We start from the raw sequence: 23,569 nt of genomic DNA, 5'->3' as shown, positions 1-23,569 counted from the left end.
TTCTTGGTTGGTTATGTATAGGTGTGACTTGGTATGAAGTGTCAAACTTGAGGAAGTGACCACTATTCTGAGAAGGGGAAGCAGAGCCAAACCCTCTTCTAAAGTTCAAGTCCAGCCCTGGCTGGTGTGACTCAGTGGACTGAGTGCCAGCCTGCAAACTGAAGGGTCACCAGTTTGATTCCCAGTCAGGGAACATGCCTGGGTTGCAGACTGGGTCCCCCTCTGGGGGAGCGTGTGAGAGGCAACCGATCAATGTTTCTCTCACACATTGATGTTTCTCTCCCTCTCTTTCTCCCTCCCTTCCTCTCTCTCTAAAAATAAATAAATCAAATATTCTGAAAATGATTTTTTTCTTTGACCAATGCTTTATTTACAAGTTTGTTATTTTCCAAATATTTGCGGTTTGCCCCCAAATTATGTCATTCTTTTTACATTTAATAAAACTTGTTTCATGGCCCCACATAAGGTCTCTCTGGGTGAATGTATCATGTATGCTTGAAAATACATGTCTATTTCCTTCACCAAATTTGAAGAGCTTTCCTTCATTATTTTCTCACATAAGTTTTGAATTTCTTGCTCTTCCTCTTCTTCTGACACCCCTATGGTTTGGATGTTGGCATGTTTAAAGTTGTCCCAGAGGTTCCTCAGCCTCTCTTCATTTTATTCAATTCTTGTTTCCTCATTTTGTACTGGTTGACTGTTTTCTTCTTTCTTATTTTCTAAATCATTGATTTGAACCCTGGTTTCCTTCCCTTCACCATTGGTATTGTGTGGATTTTCCTTTTTTTCATTTAGCATAGCCGTCACTTATTCCCTTATGCATTTGTGGTACTCAAGCATATTTGTCAAGCCTGTGAGCATCTACATCACCAGTGTTTTGAACTCTTCATCTCTTAGGTTGGCTACCTACTTGTCACTTAGTTCTCCCACTGGAACCTTGATCCGTTCCCTCTTTTGGGTCATACCTTTCTGTCTCCTCATCTTGATAGGCTCCAGTGTTTGTTTGCCTTTGTGTCTTAGGTAGAGCTATCCCACCTGTTACTTTGTAAGGGGTAGAGCCTTAGGTTCGGGTGATCTGTTTCACCACGTTGTGGTGTTGCATGTGGGGGAGGGGTCTGGGAGGGAACAATGCTGCTTGATCAGTACTTGCTCCTTTTCCAGGCACTTCTCCCACTTCTGTTTGGGACTGGTGCCTCTCTAGCTGTTGCCCTGGTCGTCGTTCCCAGAGTGGGTGAGTCTGCAGACGTTCTAGGACTGTGGTAGCCCTTTAAACAAGAGGACTCTGCTGAGAGACCGGCAGTTTCTTTCTCTACTCCAACCCCCACTGGTCTGCACAGTCAGAAGCAATGAGGTTTGATTTTCCCTGGTGCTGGAACCGTGAGCTGTGCTGTCTGGTCTGGTGCCGGAGCGGTCTTCAGGTGTCCCTCCCTATTTTTTAAAATGTGTGACTGTTTTCCATCAGCGTGCTGCTGCCGCTGCTGCTGCCACCACCACACCGCGTCCTTTCTGTCCCCGCTCTGCCCCTTCTACATGTCTGGATGAGTATTTCTTCTTTATATCTTTGTTTGTTGGACTTCTATGCAGCTCGATTTTCTGGAACTTGTGGTTGTCTCTAGTTTTGAGGTAGCTGTATTCCTTCTTGTTGTGGAGGGAGATGCAGCGTGTCTGTCTAGGCCTCCATTTTGGTCAGAAGTCCCGTCCATGTTTTTAAGCACCGTATTATTCTGCCTGTTGTGTTCTGCTCTCCTCATGGGTGGAAACACTTCTCAAAGTGCTAGTTTAGTTCAAACTTGCCTCTGCTACTTAAAGAAAATAACAACATGTTCAACACCAGCTTATTTCCCCAAATAGATGGCATAAAACTATGCCCTTTATATAGTAGTGGCTCAATAACTATTGTTGAATGAATGGGTTTGGGCTGATTCAGTATGGAGATCCAAAGCCAGGAGGAACACAGTGGCTTTTTTGTCCTCTAAAGTTTGTTTGAACCACTAAGTTAATGTATGGCTGTCTCTGTGGCCCACTTCTTTAATTGGGATGTGATGACCCTTGGGTCTAATTAGCAACCCTCAAGGAACTTTTGCTAACTATGCATGTGCTAAGGCTTTCAAAGCAGAGGTTTTCACAGTTGGCAATGGCTTTGGCTGGGGTGATTCCACACGAGCTTCCCCAAAACCTCTAGGCTTAAAAGTTTACTGCACCCCTTCTGTTCTCTGGCCAGACCCCCTGACTTCTGCTGTTCAGCTGCAGAGGCTGGAGCTCACTAAGGTGAGTGATCTTACAGTTTTGACCTTCTGAGAACTCTTTGGCTAAAATAAACCTGTACCAATCAAGGACCCTTATAGAAAAGAGATGTTCTTGCCTGTTTGCTTTCTATCTGTTTTGTGCTCGGTGCCTGGATAAAAGCCTTGCTAGACAGTATCTGAGTATTCTTAGGTTCCTGCCTTCAACTGCATCAAGCATGAGTTGATATATAAGTTTACAGTTGTATGTGAAGCATAGAGTTTATTCTTGTATTATTATTAATTAATTAATCAGAGAAGGAAAACTCTGATTCCAAAAAACCTCCGCTGCCTTGCGGCATACCTCTTCAGGGGAAAGGCTAAGGGAGTAAACCCCGACAGAAAATCCGGAGCCGGAGTCCCTAAGGCGGTTTGACGTTGTAGTCAACACCGGCAACTCCTGCGGCGCACCTGAAGCCAAGCTGTATTGACTCCGTCTTTCCCTTGGACCCTTCAGCTGCGAAGAGAGGGGGGGTCTGCTGCATGGGCAACAGCAGACCCTCCATATCACCCTGCCCAGGCTCTGTAGCTTCATCGAGGCTCTGTAGCTTCAGCTTCACTGGAGAGTGCAGATAGACTCTTAAGAAGCTACACCATCGTCTCTCGAGACGGACGGCTGCCGACGATTATTAATTAATTATTGTATTATTTCCAATACAAACAACTGTAAACCTACTTTTGCCCACCCCCTATATATAACTTTTTTTCCCCTTCGAATTCCCATGGCATCACTAGCATCCTTCTCCATCAGTCATTTTCTTGCTCACAGTTTAGGTGCTGAGAACATGTCCTCTTGGGCGATCAGATGCTCACACTTCCCTCGTCAGGAGTGTTGTTCAGCAATGAGGAAGGCCATTTTAAAGACAGGTACACTGGGTTGTGTTTCTGGTTCTAACCCTTACTGGTGTGAGAACTTGACCAAGTCATTCATTTTGTTATAATCCTCATTTTTCCTCAACTGAAAAATAGAAACACCCATGTTAGCTTCTTCCAAGTGATGTTGGGTGGATTAAGTGAGATGATGCCTTTAAAGTGCTCTGCGCAGGGCCTGGCCTACAGCATTGCTCAATAAAGGCAAGCACACGCTGTTACTCTTCCTTTAACCTGTGGTGCAGTTCAAGCTCAGAGAGTGTTCTCACACATTTTATTATTTTGAGGCTTGCTGTATGAATGCCCAGATCATGGCTGGGGGCTGCTGAGCTCCCCAGCCTTTCCTTTGGGCTGTCCTGTTGGGTCGGCCTTGACCCATTAACTGTTTGGAAATCAGAGCAATTTCAGAATGTGTTTCACTAATGTATGGTCATGGTACCCTTTTCCCCAAACCCAGGGCCAGCTGGCAAGGCATTGTTGCATATAAATGAATCCCCCGGTATAGGAAGCTTAAAAGACTCTTGAAAGAATTGTTTACATTTTAATCTTTTAAGGTAGAAAGGTTCACAAGTTACACTGCAAATTTCCTTTCACTTTCAAGGTCCTCAGGCAAAGTGGTGAGAGGGATTAGTAATGATGTAAAACTACTTATCTGCTTTCTTGTTATTTTAACATTCATTAAGTATTGATTATCATCAGTGAAATAAATGTTTTTGTATTTCTACTTTTCCAGCCTAGAATCACAGCCCTTAGTCTAACTGTCATTTTGTATAGATGGGAAAATAGAGTACCACGCAGAGGGAGGGGGTTGTGTGAGGTTACTTACTTACCAGTGACAAAATTGAGGCTAATGTGGAGATCTTTTCGTTTCCAGACCAACGTCCTTTTATGGTGCCATGCTGCCTGTTTGGGCATTTTTAAGTCCAAGGTTAATCTCTCTGAAGTTTTTCAGTAGTGGGAGACTCGATAAAGGAGGAGGGTGTAGCAAACAAACGTTACAAGGTGAGAGGGTAAGACTAGACCATTGCAACAGGGGAAAGGGACTAGCAAATTAATGGAGCCCAAGGAGGGAGTCATTGGAGCCTCCAGTCTGTAGGAATTAGGTCAGAAGCACACAGGTAATAACCTGGGCTTGCAACTGACATCTGAATATGTGTGTGTGTGTGTGTGTGTGTATGTCTTATAGGACTGAAACCTTAACTCGTGGGATCTGATGCTGTATTTCCAGGTCATGTCAGAAATTGATTTGAATTGTAAGACTTGCAGCTGGTGTCTGAGAATTGCTTGTAGGTGTGGAGGAACCCCTCTCCCCAATTGAAATTTGGTGTTAGAATCATTATTAGACCTGATACAATTTTTCGACTCTCTGGTTTTGGGATATTTTCTATGTCACATAATTTATGTCCTTACAGAGCTAACCACTTTGTCAGTGCTCAGGGCAGAGCATCCATGGGTACCAAGAACAATGTGACTGAGTTTGTGTTGTTCGGCCTTTTCCAGAGCAGGGAATTACAACATGTGTGCTTCGTGGTCTTCTCCCTCTTCCACATGCTTACTGTCCTGGGGAACCTTTTGGTCATCATCACCATCAGTGCCAGCAAGACCCTGCATGCTCCTATGTACTTCTTCCTCAGCCACTTGTCTTTTGCTGACATGTGCTATCCATCCACTACCACACCCAAGATGATTGCTGACACTTTGGTGGAGCACAGGACCATCTCCTTCAATGGCTGCATGACCCAGCTCTTTTCTGCCCACTTCTTTGGTGGCACTGAGATCTTCCTCCTCACAGCCATGGCCTATGACCGCTATGTGGCCATCTGTAGGCCCCTGCACTACATAACCATCATGGATCGACGGAAGTGTTGCTTGCTGGCAGGGGTCTCCTGGGTGGCTGGCTTTCTCCATTCCATCCTGGAGACCCTCCTCACTGTGCGACTGCCCTTTTGTGGGCCCAATGAGATTGACAACTTTTTCTGTGATGTTCATCCCCTGCTGAAGCTGGCCTGTGCAGACACTTACGTGGTGGGGCTCATTGTGGTGGTCAACAGCAGCATGATCTCTTTAGGGTCCTTCATTATCCTTATTACATCCTATGTTGTCATCTTGCTGAACCTGAGAAGCCGGTCATCTGAGGGCCGCCGCAAAGCTCTGTCCACATGTGGCTCACACATCATCACTGTCCTTTTGGTCCTTGCGCCCCTCATGTTCATGTACATCCGTCCCTCTACCACCCTGGCTGCTGACAAACTTGTCATCCTCTTTAACATTGTCATGCCACCTTTGCTGAACCCTTTGATCTACACCCTGAGGAACAATGAGGTAAAAAATGCCATGAGGAAAGTGTTTAGGGTCAAGGGGAGTTCGAGAGACAAGTGACACCCCTGGAAATCTCATCTATTCTGGAATTTGGGAGACCTCCCCTTTTGTAACATCCCACACAGGCTTTCTTCTCCAGTTTGACGCTTGTAATGACAACTGTCCTAGCTTTTTTTTTTTAAATTAAGTTTATTGGGGTGACATTGGTTAATATTTATATAGGTTTCAACTGTACAATTCTACGATACCTCATCTTTATATTGCATTGGGTGCCCACCAACCGAAGTCAAACCCTCTTCTCTCACTGTATGTTTGACCCCCTTTACCCTTTACTACTCCCACCTTCTCACCCCTGGTAACCACTGTACAGCTTGACCTCTCCACCCTGGCTTCGCCCCTCCTATCCGTCTGGACGAGCACCACTTGTTTATAACTTCGTACGTTGGACTTCCATGTAGCTTCATTTTCTGGAACTTCTGGTTATTTCTGGTTTTGCAGTAGTTGTATTCCTTCTTAGTTGTGGAGGGAGATGGAGCGTGTCAGTCTAGGCCTCCATCTTGGCTGGAAGTCTTGAAACACATTTTGAACCTTTTGCCAAGTCATAATTTACTTGGCAAAATTTCACCCTAGAGAAAAGGAATTTCGGGGGGAAAGTTGTTGCCTTGATTATACCGTGTGGCTTAATATATTTTAAATATTTTAAGGACCTAAGCTTTTAATCATGGCTCTTGGACTCTCAGTGGGTGGGTAGATTTTCTACATGAAAAACAGAAATCTTAAAATTTGTTTGTTGTTATTTCTTAGATATTATAAATCCAAATATCAACCCAGATCTCCTAAATTCTGCCCCCTCCACTTTTGTGATTCATCATCTACATTGTTTCCTAAAAGCTCCCAGGAATGTGATGATTTGTTGTTGGACACAAGGTCTTATCCTTGAGTCGAGTAACAACCTCCACCCAGTACCATCACATCAGAAGGCAGCCTAGTGTTGTTTAAAGAGCACTGACTCCTGAGCTATTAACCAGGAAAATATTTAGTATGGGGCTTTAGCATCCAATTAACTTTGCTCAACTTCTTTCATCCCATCTATAACAGAGGATGTTGGAGTAAAATGTCTCTAAACCTTTTCAGCTCCTCTCTCAGAATGGATTAGATAAATGGGACCTGGAGGTTCCCCTTTGGGGTCATTGGTGAAAAATCAGCTGGGTGGGTAATATTAGCCAGGGCACCTTGCTGTCTAAGGGACCAGAATTCCCAGAGAGGAGCCCTATCCTCCATCCCATGCCAGTTTTCCCCATCAGAACATCTCCTTTAGTAAATGATCTGTTCCAGTAGAGTAGATAACTTCATGCTGCTTGGAGGCACTTGAGTGCATGTGAGGTTCTTCTGATCCAATTCCTTGTTCTAAGGCAGAATGAAGCCACACCAGATGTTCTGATCTAACAGTAATAATGTGACTGGAAGTAGTGTGCAAAGTTTCTACGTAGACATAGGATGTTGGGCAGGTCTGTTCCTTTCCTTGAACCTTAGCATTCATTTGTAAACAAGGCAGCTGGGTTTGAAGATTTTATTTTTTTGGAAAGGAGGATGGGGCAATGAAATGAATTTATTCATTAAAAAAATTATAAAGTATATATAACATAAAACTTGTGATTTTGAAATCCTTTATAATTCTGTCATTCTGTGAGGTACTATTGGGAATGACCAAGTGGGAGCCTGTAATTGGGATGGAGGTTTCTTTACTTCATTCAGAGATCAGTCAGATTGGGAAACAAAGCTCTCTTTTATATTTTCTCTGGCCACTGTCTGCGTTCTGTCATTATTCTCTGGTGCAGAGTCAGAAGGTTACCTGATGTGGAGTTGACATGCTCAACTGCTGCTTTAGGCTTTTCCATGCTTCTTCCTGTGATCTCAGGGAGGCCACACTCTGTGGGGAGAGGAGGCATCTCTTACTATTTTCCGGGCCAGCCATGAGAATGCTCTCGGAGGACCATCTCTCTGAGTTCAGGATCTCTCAGTAGTTTGAGCAGTGGGGCAAAAGATGTGAAAGTTATAGTGAAATGATGGGGACAAGCTAGTAAGTTAAATTCCCTCCAGAGTATTTGAACATTTGTCATATAAATATGTTATTGAAGCTGCAAGACCGGTGAAAGAATCTGGCCTGAATAAGTTGAAGGCTGGTATTATGGAGTGGAAAAAAACCAACAACAGTACAGAGAACCTTTGAAAGGGAAGAATGACCATCAGGAAGATGATTCCCTGAGGTGGAAATCAAGGACACAAGGAATTCATCAACTAAGGCATCTCAAGAGGATTCTTCAATAGGAGAGAACTATTGAAATGCATTATTGATAATAAAAATATGGGCTATGAACTTCAATGACTCTCCAAATTCAGAATATGTTGTCATATAGAAAGAATACTGCCTGAAGTCTGAAAGGCTTGTTCTGAGTCCCAGAATTCACTACTTTCTGTGTGATCCTGGGAAACTAACCATTTCTTTGAGTCTTAATTGTATAATATATAAACTGTTATGAGGTTGCTAGTATTTAATGCTGAACGAGTACATATTGGCTAAATAAATGATGTCATGATAAATGTATTGTAAAGTAGTTTACACTGTCCAATATGCTAGAAGTAAGTCAAACTGATGTTACATTAATGTTTACTTATTGCAGGTCTCTCAGTAGCTAAGGTCCAGCCAGCACACTTGAATGGCTTCTATGGTGAGCACAAATAATGTGACTGAACTAACTATTGCAGGTCTTTTCCAGGATCCAGAGGTGCTTTGTGGTGTTTCTTCCCATGTACCTGTCCACAGTTATTGGAAATGGCCTTGTTGTGATGGTCAACATCAGTAAGAGTCTGCATTCCTCCATGCACTTCTTCCTTAGCCACCTGTCTTTGGTGGAGATTAGTTACTTTTCTACTATTGTCTCTAAGTTCATCACAGACTTCCTTGCCAGGATTAAAGTCATTACCTTGGAAAGCTGTTTGGCTTAGATCTTCTTTCACTTTTTTGGAGTTGCTGAGATCTTCCAGCTGATGGTAGTGGCCTATGTCCACTAAGTGGCCATCTGCAAAACCCCTTCACTATACGACCATCATGAGCTGGCTTGTGTGTCATCTTCCAGTGGCTGGTTCCTGGCTTGGGTCATAATTCACTCCATGGTCCAGATTCTTGTCACCATCCAACTGCCCTTTTGTGGTCTCAGTGTGATTGCCACTACTTCTGTGCCCTCCATCCCTTATTCAGGCTTTCCTGCCCTAACCGTTCTGTGGAGGAGGTTATTGTGTTAGCCAAGAGTAGATTAATCTCTGTCTTCCCCTTTCTATTCTTGGTGTCCTCCTATATCATCCTCTTGGCCCACTTGAAGAACCAATCTCCAGAGGTGGGGGTGCAAAGCCCCCTCCATCTGTGTCTCTCACATCAAAGTGGTCCTCTTGTTCTTTGGACCTGCCTCCTTCCTCTGCATGCGACCTTTCTCCAGCTTCCCTGAGGATAGACTGGTGGTGTGTTTTACACGGTTGTCACCGCAGGCTAAACCCTATCATCTACACACTCAGAAATGCGGAGGTGAAAATCACCATGAGGAGGCTGTGGGGCAAGAAAGTGAATTCAGAGGTGGAATAAAAATGAAAACATGAAAAAAAGTTAGCAAGAACGGGTTGACCAAATGTGCATTCTAATTTTGGTCAACAAGAAGGAAGAGTGCAAGAGTTAACCTATTCATATTATTTGTTGTATTTTAGATGAGCCCCTTATATTCCATGGCATCACTTACATAGGTGTCTGCATTGTACTTTGGAGAATGTTGAAAATTGAGCTACTTTCCCTCTTTGTTTCAGTGCTTTATAGTGCAGAGTGCAGACATCAGGGCAGGATCACCTGGACTGGAAAATCACTCTCTCATCTTCTGCCTTTGAGACCTTGGGTTCACTCATTTCACCTCTTGGTATTGGCATGCTATGGTATGTGGAAAGATGGTGGCACCGGGAGAGTCAAGTTTATGTTTTGCTTTTTCCCTCCCTATCAATGTCATTGTGTGGGAATCCCAGGGAAGCTTTTCCACTTCATATGTTGTCTGGGCATCTCTGGTAGGAAGGAAGGCAATAGCTCCATTTCAGCCTCAGGGAGCTAGCCTACACAGCAACCTTGATTTTAATAGTACTGATTGGAGTAGACTGTGTGTTATAGAACTAAATAAGGATATACAATGAATGTATTCAGAAGTTTTGAAAAGGTATAATCCTGTGGGTATGTATGTTATATAGTGGACATGGATCTGGCTGTGCAGAAATATATCACTTTACTATGAACTCTTATTTTCACCTGAGAGCAGAGAACTTACTTTGGTCAAATCTAGATCTTTCTAACCCAGTGACTTCCATTTTAAAACAGTTCTATCCATGGTGGAAACACCTTCTCTCATGTCTTCCATCCTTTTTTCTAGAGGGTAACTTTATATTCCTGGAGGTTTAAGTATATTCCTGGAAGGCACCTGCTCCTTGCCTTCCTTTGGCTACAGTCTAGTTCTTTGCTCTAGATGAAACTCATGGAATCTATTTCTTAGCATAAACCACATACAGTGTTACACTGAAAATTGTGAGTGAGAGACAGGAGGTGTCTAGCTTCCACTTTGTTCTGTGCTGTTAGTGAGTTGAGGAGATGTAGTTACTTGCCTTTTCTTTGAACAGCAGCTCTAAGTCTTTGAGAATGGCATTACACGTTCAACTACCACTCATGCCTCACACCGGCCACTTGGTGGTGTACACGGGGGACAGATTGGAATAGCACTGGATTTGATAATTGAACTGACGTTGGAATCATAGCCCACAGAAGGTGGGTCGGAAATTGCAGTCTGAAACCAACAAGATTAATTGCCCGCTAAAATGAAAACTTCAGAATTCTCCTTAATTTAAAAAAGACCCAGAGTATCACAACATAATATCTGAAAAATAATGACTGAAAAATTTCAAAATTGGTGAAAGATAAATTTCCAGGTTCAGGAAGTGCAGCAAATCTCAGACTGAATGAACTTAAAGATATCCATCCCAGACACATCATGATATCAAGAGGTAGAAGATTTGTAGCCCTTCCAGGACCCTTTATATCTTTTCCCAGTCAAATCTCTCTCTTCCCTCCAAGGTCAATACTATACAACTCTTATGACAAAACTTTGCTTTTCCTTATACTCTTATAAATTTACCATGCAAGTACACATCCTTAGATTGGTCTATTTAAAAATTTTAAATAAATGCAATCATATAGTAGTATGGAATCTTTTATAATTGTATTCTTTGGCTTAACATTGTTTGTGAGATTTGTTCATGTATTGTTCCTATAGTTCAATTATTTTCACTGCTGTGTCAGTCTTTTTGTGCATATACCATAATTTTTAATCCACTCCATTGATGATGGATGGTTAGGTTGTTACCAGTTTTGTGCTATTACAAATAGCTCTATTAACACTCTCAGTGATGTGTGTTTTAGGTTTATACTGAGGAGTGGAATTTTTGGATCATAGGTTATGTGAGTATTTGACATTAGCTGACAATCTCCAGTAGTTTTTCAATATATACTTAGCAAATAATTACACATTTCCACTGACAGCATATGAGAGACACCATTTCTCCATATTGGCAAAAAACACTTGGTACAGGTAATCCTTTCAATTTTAGCCAAGCAGAGGGAGCACTGCACTAATACTTATTGTGCTTCTAATCACATTTCCCAAGTGATTATAAAGGGGAGACTGTCCACCCCTTTTATTTGCTTATTGGCCTCTAGATATCTTCTTTGCTGAAGTGTTGTTCAAATCTCATGTGGTTGTCTGTCCTTGTCTTAGTGATTTGTAAGGGACCTTTATATATTCTATATCAGTCCTAGTTTTCTGAGAAGCAGAAGCTAAAGTAGAGTAGATGTGTAAGAGACTTATCAGGGAGGTGGGGTGAAAGAAGGTGGGAAGAGCCGCCAGGTATGATGCAGGTCTGACTCCTGCGACTGAGTGAGGGAGAAAGGAAGTTGTAGACTGCAGTGTAGCTCTAAGCTAGTTTTCTCAAGACTCAAAAGTTTTGAGTGAAAAGTGAAGTCCATCAATAGATGAGTGGGTATAAATGTGGTGGTGCATATATACAATGGTATATTACTTGGCCAAGAAAAAGAATGAAATCTTACCATTTGTGACAGCATGGATGGATATAGAAGGTATTAGGCTAAACAAAGTAAGTCAGACAGATAAAGACAAAAACCATATGATTTTACTTATATGTAGAATCTAAAGAGTAAAATAAACAAATAAGCAAAACCAGAAAAAGACTCATAGATACAGAGAACAGACTGATGGTTGCCAGAGGGAAGAGGTGTTGGGGGACTGCATGAAAAGGTGAAGGGACTGAGGGTTACAGAATAGACATGGGGATGTAATGTGCAGCACAGGGAATACAGTCAATAATACTGTAATAACTATGTGTGGTGCCAGGTGGGCACTTGACATATTAGGGTAACCACTTTGTAAAGTATATAGTTGTCTAATTAGTATGCTCAACACCTGAAACTAATACAAAATAATATTGAATGTAAACTGTAATTGAAAAATAAAATGTAAGAAATGAAGAGTAGAGATTGGAGGTTGAGAATGGAGTTTTGAAGAATGTAAAAAACATTTAAAATAGTCTGAGAGAGATTCTGGGTCCCTTGGAATGGGTGAAGAAACTACTCAGACACTCATCATCTGAGGAAGGAAGGGAGGGGGTCTTTTTCTGAGGAAATTCACCCTTGTTTCTTTATTAGCCAGTGTTTTTATCTACTTTCTACATGCAGAAATACATAAGAAAAACATGCATCCCTTCAAGAAATGGTTGGGAGTAATAACAAAGGGAAATGCAGATCAATACAGGGTTGAAATGCTCAGGTATTTTACACAAGTTCAAAAACATTTCTTCTTACTTAATCATTCTGTTTTTCACATTCTACTAACAAGAGTTTGGGGCTATTCAGAGAAAAACAGCAGGTTCCCTTTTCCTTAAAAGCCACTTTGCATTTCTATTCTACCTTTAAAACCGCCTGGAGGGTGGGATTCATCGTGAGCATGAAAGACAAAAACCAGCTGGTTAAGACCCAGGTTCCAGTTTTCAGGCCGGGCTCCACACAGCGGTCATCAAAGCCTTTTGAACCATGCCTGCCTGCCTCCCACAATGGTCCTTGAGGAGAATTGGAAAAATGTATTAATGAAAGAAATATAGTAAGATTGCTGGGCAATGTTGATGGCCCTTTTGAAGTCGGTGAAATAAGTTGATAGCAGAGTACATCGTCCCTCTTTTGTGACTTTTTCTGTAAGCTTTCAGGAAATAGGCTTGGAGAAGGCTTAGAATGGGATCCATTCGGTATTGGAGAATTACTGTACACATGTGTTGAACAGGCAAGAATAGTGAAAATGCAAATGGTTACAAATTTTATGGAGAAATTTTGCTGCCTATGTCAAGGAGTATTAAACATATATCTCTGTCAATACTTAACATTAAAATATATTCACATCTGCCTGGCTGGTTTGGCTCAGTGGATTGAGCGTCGGCCTGCGAGCTAAGTGTCGCTGGTTCGATCTTCCAGTCAGGGCACATCAGAGAAGGAAAACTCTGACTCCAAAAATCCTCCGCTGCCTTGCGGCATACCTCTTCAGGGGAAAGGCTAAGGGAGTAAACCCCGACAGAAAATCCGGAGCCGGAGTCCCTAAGGCGGTTTGACGTTGTAGTCAACACCGGCAACTCCTGCGGCGCACCTGAACCCAAGCTGTATTGACTCCGTCTTTCCCTTGGATCCTTCAGCTGCGAAGAGAGGGGGGGTCTGCTGCATGGGCAACAGCAGACCCTCCATATCACCCTGCCCAGGCTCTGTAGCTTCAGCTCCACTGGAGAGGACACTGCAGCGTCATCGCAAGATGTCGATTCAACACGGGAGGAGACAGATACCGTGTCACTCCCGAGTCGGACTGCACAACCATTCTCGGCGGTGCAGATGGACTCTTAAGAAGCTACACCATCGTCTCTCGAGACGGACGGCTGCTGACGATTCACATCTATTCATATATTCCATAGACTTGCTTTTGTAATTGTTTTTCTTATGCCCCCTGCTTGTTCTGGAGGCCACTCTGCCCCTTTTAGAACATAAACTGTGTGCTGCCAGGGGCTGTGTCTGTACTATTCACTATGATGTTCCTGGCATTTCGCAAAGTGCCTGAAAAAGTACTTGTTGAATGATTGAAAGGGTGGAAGTTCAATTTCAGTTCAGGTTTTTCTGCCTCTAGCCTCCTTGATCTCTTAGCACACCACAGAGTAGAGGTGTGGATAAAGGGGAGCGATTCTTCTCTCACAGCCTTGTGGGGGGAGATGAAAGAGGTGATGTATGTGAAAAGACCAGGGACCCATGCTTAGAACTCTGAAGATGCTCAATAAATGCTGTGGATTTTTGTTTTTGTCCAGTTAGCAATTTCCCTAAAGATGCTGCTGACCCTCTCATCTCATTTTCTGAAATAGTCATTCCCTTTTCCTTCTGCCAATTTGTGGTCTATCCCTCGAGACACTGGAAGGACAACGGGCACTTCTAGGAGGCAGAATATAGAGGTCACTCCTCGTGAGACCAAAACTGTACTCAAGGGACTGATTAAATAACAGCATCCATGTGGTTGCAGCCTGTGAAGGAGGCAAAAGCCAGTTCTACCACCGCTTCAGCAAGCGATCCTGAGAGGGCAGAGTTGGTCTCCCTTGGAGAGGCAGAAAGCACTTACACCCGAAATTCCAGTGTTACCCCTCTCACCTTATAAATAACCCTTTTCAGGGGCAGGAGAAAGATTTCCCTGAGACTGTGCAGGTGAGTATTCTCAGCCCAGAGCAGAGCTAAGAAGCCAGCCAGCGACTCCTTCTGAGAGACCCTCCTCCCTGATGGTCACAGCAGCGCTTTTCTGGCCTGTCAAAGACAAAGTGGGGAATGGAAGGCGGCAGCTGTATTGGAAAGGGCACCCGAGTGACCTGGAGCTACCAGTGACCGCGGTTCCGGCTGTGCCTCTGCCACAAATCGCCCATGTGACTTTAGACCAACTGTATCTAAACTCTCCGAGTCTTCAATCCACCGTCTTTAAAATGGAGACAATTGGAAAAGATGATTTTAAATGTTATGGGGTTCATCAGCAAAGAAGAGGGAAATGGATGGTGAAACAAATTCCCAGCTGCTTGTAAAGGAATGATTGATTCCCTGTCGGGTTTTCATCTACTACTGTCCTAAGAAACTTTCAGCTCAGATGACTTTCTGTAATTGACAGCCATTGCCTAAGCTGCGCTTCGTCTCATGTAAGACACAATCTGAACTTGACTCAGGAGCTCGTTTAGTCATGTGAAGCAGGAAAGTTTGGGATGCTATGCTTGGAACTGGCCGACGTGACCCTGTAAGAAGCCTTTCAGCCTCACCGTTTGATGATGTTAGGATGTAAAAAACAAACAAACGAAACAACAAAAAACCCCAAACCTGGAGACCTGTTGCTGTCCTCAGATCCAATCAATGTAAGTTTTTTATAATCTATTTTAAAAATCAAATAAAAGAAAAGTGCAACTCAAATAAGAATGCAGCGGAATAATTTTACTAATATTCTCATTATTTTCCATGAAATAATTTTGTGTCTCATGGATAACTGAAACAGGGGACTTTTTTCTTTACTAGTTTTTAACAAATAATTTATTTTGTCCTCTCACAAATTTAAATCACAGCAGCGAACCAGCTTCACATTTTTCTTTCTGAGGATATAAATTTATTATTTGTCTAAATTGTATCCTACGATTTCTACTCTTGTATTCTGCATGGGGATAAGTATTAAGGCATTTTTTTATATTTATAATAAAATGATACCCATATCAATACCTGCTTAGTCTTGAGCGCATACACTTAGGTCCTTCGTTTCTTAAGCCACATGAAGAATTTGTTGCCCATGGTGTTGATGATGGTGATATCAGAGATACCATTAATTAAATGTTTATCACATCCAGGCTTGGTACAAACACTTGACAAGCACTGTTTTCATTTACTTTTCTCTGTGACCTCAGGGTACAGCAGGATTCTCAGTTTTATTTTATGGGCAATAATATTGAGTCTTTAAATAGTTATCCATGATTATGCAGTCAATAAATGACAGGGAAAGGAGTCAAACCCAGATGCGTTTAAGTGACAAGACAGTAAACCCACAGACTCTAGCTGAGTGCCTCTGGCTCTGTCACTTATTGGCTGAATACGCTTCTATAAGTTGCTAACTGCGTACCTGACTTTCTTCTGTATAATGATGTTAAAGAAGTAATCTACCCCATGGGGATGAAGTGAGGATTGAACTAACTGATATATGTAAGGCAGTTAGAACAGCGCTTGGCAAAGGCTAAATTCTGCCTAGGCATTTGCTCTTTTTACTGCTGTCTCTGTTGTTGACCATCAAGTCCTACCCTGAAAGGGTCCCCATCAGAATCGTCACTTGCAGAAGCTGTATTTACCTTCTTGCAACAGAGCATGGAGAGAGAAAAGGGGCAGCTTCCTGACCAATACAGAAATCTTCTCTCCAGTGTTTCTTATATCTGGGTGTCTCTTCCTCCTCTGACACTTAATGAGTTCTCTTTAGTTTTCATCAGATTGAGCATCAGACTTTACAATCTGAGAGATTTAGCTGCCATAAGAAGGTCTGTGTTTTCAGGAAAATAATAGATTGGTGTGGGGGAGTTGACAGTTTTGTTTAATCAAAACAAAGATAGGCACAGACATTTCCTTAATATTATCAGGAGAATAAAGGGCAAGTAAGAATATTCTGCCATATCAGATTCTAATTTACAGCCATTTAAGACAGGGCATCTGTTCTCCCTGCCCCTGTAGCTTTTTTTATGCAGTAAATACACAGATAATCATTTAATAGAATCTTTCACTGATGCTCACCAAACTTGTTTTTTTTTAACCTTTGACTCCTCCTTGTAGACTGCAGAGATGACCAGGAGCTTTAACCAGAAGAATTTACCAAGCCCAAGGAAAGCAAAAACACTTAGAGTATGTAAAATACGTAAAGCAAAGGGCACGGGTAATTGAAGTTGACTTCCAAGACATGAGCTTGTCCATGGCCTGGGCACGGAGAGGGAGAAAATGAGCAGGGAGAGGAATGGAGAAGTTGGGGAGTCTCCAGCTACAACTTAGTTTCTCCCAATCCTGCTTTCCTTGGTTTTACATCAGTTTGTGCTACTATCAGACACTCCTGCAACAGAAAGTGTAGCAAGCCTCCCGGCACAGCCCGAGAAGAAAGATTTTTATGTATAGACTGTACATGCAGAGGTTTCAGGAGACCCGAAACACTCATGGTTTTCTCAAGGGCCATTGCGTCCATGTGGAACCACGCTGGAGATTGTCAGAGGGGGGTTCCAGTTGAATTAGAAAACCAAGGTCTGCCAAATGTGCAATTTCGGTAGTAACAAAAGAAATTAAACTTCAGATAATTAAATTATTACTTTCATGTAGTAACTTAGAGATCTAGTGCCCAGGGATGCTCAAGTTAGCAGATAGACATATGCTGAGCTTTTTTGATCAACGCAATAAATTGGTACAAGAATTTTGAAACAGAAAGAGTTAAGAGGGGCAAAAAAAAGTGGGTGTAGATAAAAGAAACCTTGCAACATTTTCCTTCTGGAATTCTCTTTCAATTATGTTTCTCTCTTGACTTTATAGGCGACACTGTACCTGTAGTCTCAGTGTCCTTGGACTATGGAAACGTCACACAATATCACGGAATTTTTCATGCGGGGACTGTCACAGAACCCAGACATACAGAGAGTTCTTTTTGTGGTATTTTTGATCATCTATGTGGTCACAGTTTGTGGCAATGTGCTCATTGTGGTCACCATCACCTCCAGTCCCACCCTGGCTTCCCCCATGTATTTTTTCCTGGCTAACCTGTCCTTTATTGACACCTGCTATTCTTCCTCTATGACCCCTAAGCTCATCGCTGACTCGTTGCATGAGGGGAGAACCATCTCTTATGAGGGTTGCATGGCTCAGCTCTTTGGAGCCCATTTTCTGGGAGGTGTTGAGATCATCCTGCTCACGGTGATGGCCTATGATCGCTATGTGGCCATCTGCAAGCCCCTACACTACACGATTATCATGACCAGGCATCTCTGTGCCCTGCTGGTAGGGGTGAGTTGGCTAGGGGGCTTCCTGCATTCATTGGTTCAGCTCCTCCTGGTTTTTCAGGTGCCCTTCTGTGGGCCCAACATAATTAACCACTTTGTCTGTGACTTGTACCCCTTGCTGGAGCTCGCTTGTACCAACACCTATATCATTGGCCTGCTGGTGGCTGCCAACAGTGGTGTGATCTGCCTGTTGAACTTCCTCATTCTGGCTGCCTCGTACATCGTCATCCTGCGCTCTTTGAGGGCCCACAGTGAAGAGGGGAGACGCAAAGCCCTCTCCACCTGTGGGGCCCACTTCACGGTTGTTGCCCTGTTCTTTGTGCCCTGTATGTTTACTTATATGCGTTCTTCATCTACTTTACCTATAGACAAAAACATGGCAGTATTTTATGGTATTCTGACACCTATGTTGAATCCACTCATTTACACCCTGAGAAATGAAGAGGTAAAAAATGCCATGAAAAAACTCTTCATACAGAAAGATGTTGCAGGAAGGTAATGACTGGAAAACAGGGAATAAAAATGACTGTATTTGCTGTAAGTGGAAGCAACCAAAACTTGTTTTTTGTTACCAAATATCATCTTATTTCATCTTTTCTATCTATTCAGCATCAAAGAATTTTATGGTTTACTTAGTCTTTTCACTTGAATTGCATAATGTGATTATAAATCAACTGTATGAAATATACATGGCATGAATGAATATTATCCCTGTTTTAGAAATGATAAAACTATCCCCTGATGTGGTTAATTGATTAATCAAGTATCTAGCTTTGAAGTGTCTAAGCCAAAACTCAAAATCAGTTATTTGTGATTCTTCATCCAATTCTTTAAATAGCAACCTATGTTAATATCATTGGAGTCTGTATGTTAGTTGAGTTGTAAAAATGTAAGGCAAAATACAACGTAAGGCAAAGAACTTCATGCTTAGCCATATTGAGGGGTCTGTATACATCTAGGCCTGGCTTCTATTTCTTTTTGTTACCCTTTCTGACATCTGCAGTAAGAGGGTGCGAACTAGGCTCTGGAGCAAGATCAACCTGAATTTGACTCTTATTTCCTATGCTTACTCATGGCAGGACCTTGAGTAAGTGACCAAACCTCTATAAACCTCTGATGCTTGTCTTTAAAATAAACAAAGATAATAATGTCTAAAGTGTTATTGTGATAATTAAATTATGTAATCTATGCGAAGTTCTGTTTTGTTTTCTATTTTTAAATTGTTGTTTTATTACAGTTGTCCCATTTTTTCCTCATTGCTCACCCCTGCCCGCCCCCCCACAGTCAACCCCCATCCTGTCATCCATGTCCATGGGTCATTTGGAAAGTCCTTAATCAGATTTCTGGCACATATACCCCCAAAACATTTTCCCTGATATTATCATATGTACCTCAACTTTTTCCTGACCTTCCATAAAGAGGTTGCTTTCTTTTGCTTTTCTATCTCTACTAAGTTTGAAATCTGCTGTACTTAGAACAGAGTGGTTTTTTTTTTTTTTTGGCCAATGATGCAAAGTGGACTTTAATTCTTCCTCTTTCTGTTTCAAACTCCAATGAAATCTAGTCTCCCACAATCTGAAACATCCATCCATGTTCATCCCATTCTTTTTCTGGTTTTATAGACTCTGACTATATCACTCCCAGGACTTCACCCTTTAAGATTGTAGGCTCCCATAATTTGTAGTAAACTTATTTTTTGTTTGACAGATAATCTGTAATTCATCATCATATCCACTTTTTACACTAAAAAAAAAAAAGCAAACTGGAAGTTAATATGAAAAGCAATTTCTCTATTGTAAGTACTCAAAAGTCTTCAATAACCAATAAATTCAGATCATTGGGAGATAATGGTTTTACTCCCTAATTCTATATCTAAAAAAAAAAAAAAAGAAAAGAAAAATCAGTTGCTGAGTTCTTGGGCAAAATAAATTTTACCTTCTTTCACTCTGTCACATTTTGAAGTCTACTAAATAATAGGTATAACTGAGACCTTGAATTCTATACCTATTCATTTCTGCTGTTAGATAATAACCGAGCTAATTTTCCAATCAACTAAGAAATAAAAAATCATGGTGAGGCTCACTTAAAAACAGTCTATCTGTTTGCCAGTGTACTACAATTTTATCTTGAGATTTTCCAGAAAAACATACTCACTTCAGTTGAAATTTGAAAAGCACCTTTATTTTTAATATAGTTAAAACATCAAATAGCATAAAGTACTGATCCTATTGCATCCTTGGTTTTGTTGTCAGAATCATGATTATCAGTGGTCCAACTAACTTATAAATGAATTAAGGACAGAAAGAAATTAAGGTCAGAAATTTGCTGTCTCAAAACATACAAAGTAAGTGCTTAGGTCACGACTTTATTCACAGAAAGTGCTCAACAAACATTACAGTCATCATCATCTTATTTTTACATTACCCTGTTTCATTCCATGTTCTGTGGGAATTACAACTAGATCTTTAAAAGAAAAATCTGATTTTTAAACATACCATTGCTTGCATATATTTCCAAGATGTTCACTCATAGGAAATGTTGGCAAAAACGTCTTTTTTTCAAAGGCCTTCATATCTAGTGAGATCTAATTTGATAGAAAGTCCTGAGAACATGAGGCAAGTCAGCATCACATAATATTTGACACCCTGGGTGGGAACTCTCCTGAAAACAAGTTTCTGGGCTCTTCTCCAGGAGTTGCAAACTTGGTACAGAAATAGCTCTTTTGGTCTCTGGCCCTGGGCTCCCTCTTTCAGAGGATCAGAACCGGACAGGATCCATCATTTGTGAGAGCTTTTGAAACAAGTCCTGTTCAGATCTCAAATTGCTCTACCCAGCTCCCCATTTGTAACTGCAGAGATATTTAAGGGCATTTTTGTCACATCATAGGGAGTTGATGATGGGCTGGCTCTTAGTGTCCAGACACCCGCTCACTGTCCCCATTAAAGTTCCTTGCTGAGATAGTAAATTCATTGTTATGTTGGCCCTACTTGTAAATGGATGGCATTGAGAACATACTTTGAAATGAAATAAGGCTGAGGTAGGTGTTGGACCCTCCTGTGGTCATGGTTAGTGAATGACAGTAGCAGTGACCTTGGGCTTCTCTGTCAGGAACTACAGTCCTCAGTATACCTTGTGCTCTGGTGGTATTTCTGAAGGCTGCAGTAGTATCTGAGCAATTTTCACTATCTTTTAGCTGACTCCTTTTCAAGTTAAATTATTGTTCTACTGAATACATAAATTTAGTGATTTTCCATACATGTGACATTTTTATATTGATTAGCAGTATCCCTTTAATCAATAATTTATAAATGTAAAATTTCTAATTGTAAGACACTTTAGTCATCATTTAATCAAACAGTGATATTTTATTAAAGAAAAACTATTGAAGATTTTAGAAGGCAAGGGGAGGAAAAGCTACTTAAACTCACATTATTTTAACTTTAAGACCATTATCCTTCCTATCAGTCACACTTGGTCTTAAAATATGAGTAGATTTTGTTTTTATCTTCTCTATTCACATGAATTGTTACCCAAGATTACTTTTTGGATCCAGGGCTTCCTCATGGCATTTTTCACCTCTGAGTTTCTGAGAGCATAGATTAAAGGGCTTAACATGGGTGTTACCATAGTATAAAACACAGCCACTGCTTTATCGATGGGGAAGGTGATTATGGGCCGAAGGTGCACAAATATACAGGGTACAAAGAGTAGGACGACTACAGTAACATGGGAGACGCAGGTGGAGAGAGCCTTCTGTTGTCCTTCAGTGTCGTGGGTTCTTAGGGAGGAAAAGATGAGGACATAAGTGGTGATAAGAGTAGAAAAAAGAATACACATCAGTCTTCTGTTGGCAGCAACAAAAAGTCTGAAGATGTGAATGTCAGAGCAGGAGAGTTTTAGCAGAGGGAAAGGTCACAGATGAAATGGTCAATGACATTGGGGTCACAGAAAGGCAACCAGATGATAAAAATAATTTGAATCAGAGCATGTAGAAATCCTCCAGCCCTGGCCGTGGCCACCAAGAGGCCACACACTTTCCTGTTCATTGTGATGGTGTGTAGGTCAGGGGTTTGCAGATGGCCACGTAGTGGTCATAGGCCCTCACTGTGAGGAGGATGATCTCAACTCCTCCAAAGAAATGTTCAGCAAAGAGCTGAGTCATGCACTCACTGAAGGAGATAGCTTTCTTTTCAGTGAGTAAGTCAAATACCATTTTGGGGGCCATGGTAGAACAGTAGGAGATATCTATGAAGGACAAGAAAGAAAGAAAAAAAATGCATGGGGGAGTCCAAGGCTTGGCTGGCGGTGGCTCTCACTACAATGAGTAGGTTGCCTGCCACAGTGAGAAAGTAGACAATGGACTGTAAACACAGCCAACAGGAGTTTTTGCCTGCCTGGGTTCTGCGTCTACACCAGGCCAAGCAGGATGAACTCTGTCACGTTGTTCCTTCGCTCCATGAATCCACTTTAGCATTTGGATACTTGATTTATCTGTGAATAGCACAGGGGATCCAGTTGTGGCAGACATATTTTGATCAAGCAAACAATTTATGTCAAGATTGTTTTCTGTAAGACTGATGGCAACCCCAGGCAGATAAACCCAAGGCTTCAAGTTGGGCCATATCATTGGTTACATAATGAGTACATTGTCCCTCCCCTCCCCTTTCTCTCCCTTCTGTACTCATTTATACAAGAGTATACAAAACACAATTTTATGACTTGACATTCCAGACACCTTTCCTGTAATTTTAGATAAATGAATATTCTCCCAACAATTGGCATAGTATTTTACCCCAAAGAAAAACCGGGGATAAAGAGAGGACCCATAGAGGAGCAGAGGCTTGAATTCAAGAGTCTCTGCCCACATGCCTCTTATCTAGTCACTTGTGCTGATGAGGCTAAACTTCAGAGTTCATTATTCTTACTATTTTTAATTTGTTTCAGGGTGAATATAAAACATCAAGTGAATTCAATTTGAAATTAGGAATGATGTAGTCACATTCCAGAAAAACGGAACGGAGTGTTTGTTTGAGGGTCCAGGAACGTATGCCTGGCAGTTAGACTGTGAGCTGATTCTACATTTAAACCCTGTTGTCTAAGGATGGCCTCAAACAGGAAGGAAGAAGAACCCCTGCGGAAGATGAAGCAGACAGCATGATGCGGTGTGAAATTCCCAGGTTTATTTGAAATGTTAGAATTCATTCTTTGGAAAACTTGTGTCCTGTTTAGGTTTCAGAGTCATTTTGCAAATCAAAACTCAATCTAAGGAAGTCTATGAGAATTACTCATGATCTCTTCACAAAGCAGCTACATTGGAGGTGAGGAGGAAACAAAAGCATCGGATTTGTTGGACAGAGTGTCTTCTTCACAGTCAGAAAGACTTGTTTTTAATTCTTTTTTCACTGATTAGTAGCCATATGATGGTGTATACAGCTCTTTGTCTCCTGTGCCGAAACTTTCTCACGTGTAAGATAGGAAAAATAACGAACAGCATAGAAGAACTAAAGAATATAATTATCACATAGGCCAAAGTTTTATCCTAAGGGTAAAACATATAGCTTTCCACACACTCCAAATTCTTGATAAAAGAATAAAAGTGAAGAAAACCCACATATTATTATTTTCAAAATATTTGATTGTTATAATATTCAGAAAGAAGACATACAAAGACAGAGAATAAATGAACTAAGTATACAACTTAAAAGGTTAGAAAAACAACCAATTATATTTAGAAAAAAGGTTGAATACAGATATCAATACACAGGTGATAGAAAAAATATTGGACTTGATAAATCAATTCAAAAAATTTTTAAAAGATTTTGCTTATTTATTTTTAGAGAGAGGGGAAGGGAGGGATAAAGACAGGGAGAGAAGCATCAATGTGTAATTGCTTCTCA

At 41.4% G+C, this 23,569-nt stretch overlaps 2 protein-coding genes and 2 pseudogenes across 2 annotated transcripts; 3 read left to right on the top strand and 1 right to left on the bottom strand.

Annotated features, from left to right (window-relative positions):
• The first annotated feature begins 4,601 nt into the window (after positions 1-4,601).
• LOC150017859 (olfactory receptor 4S1) lies at positions 4,602-5,531 on the top strand. Its single transcript, XM_090267564.1, has one exon. The coding sequence runs from the start codon at positions 4,602-4,604 to the stop codon at positions 5,529-5,531; it is 930 nt and encodes a 309-aa protein (XP_090123690.1).
• Positions 5,532-8,197: 2,666 nt separating this feature from the next.
• LOC150017858 (olfactory receptor 4B1-like) lies at positions 8,198-9,108 on the top strand (annotated as a pseudogene).
• Positions 9,109-17,244: 8,136 nt separating this feature from the next.
• On the top strand, positions 17,245-18,171 carry LOC150017857 (olfactory receptor 4C3). Its single transcript, XM_090267563.1, has one exon. It carries the CDS (start codon positions 17,245-17,247, stop codon positions 18,169-18,171), a length of 927 nt encoding a protein of 308 aa, XP_090123689.1.
• A 3,011-nt stretch (positions 18,172-21,182) lies between these two features.
• On the bottom strand, positions 21,183-22,174 carry OR4C5 (olfactory receptor family 4 subfamily C member 5; annotated as a pseudogene).
• Between the last annotated feature and the right edge of the window lie 1,395 nt (positions 22,175-23,569).

The sequence above is a fragment of the Furipterus horrens genome, unplaced genomic scaffold (assembly GCF_987537825.1).
Source record: "Furipterus horrens unplaced genomic scaffold, mFurHor1.1.pri manual_scaffold_2, whole genome shotgun sequence".
In the NCBI taxonomy this organism is placed as follows: Eukaryota; Metazoa; Chordata; class Mammalia; order Chiroptera; family Furipteridae; genus Furipterus; species Furipterus horrens.
Note: the sequence above shows the minus strand (reverse complement) of the source record. Positions and strands in the feature narration are given on the sequence as shown.

Bases quoted from the DNA above. Each gene is read 5' to 3' on its own strand.
- LOC150017859 (XM_090267564.1), top strand. From the start codon at position 4,602: ATGGGTACCAAGAACAATGTGACTGAGTTTGTGTTGTTCGGCCTTTTC.
- LOC150017857 (XM_090267563.1), top strand. From the start codon at position 17,245: ATGGAAACGTCACACAATATCACGGAATTTTTCATGCGGGGACTGTCA.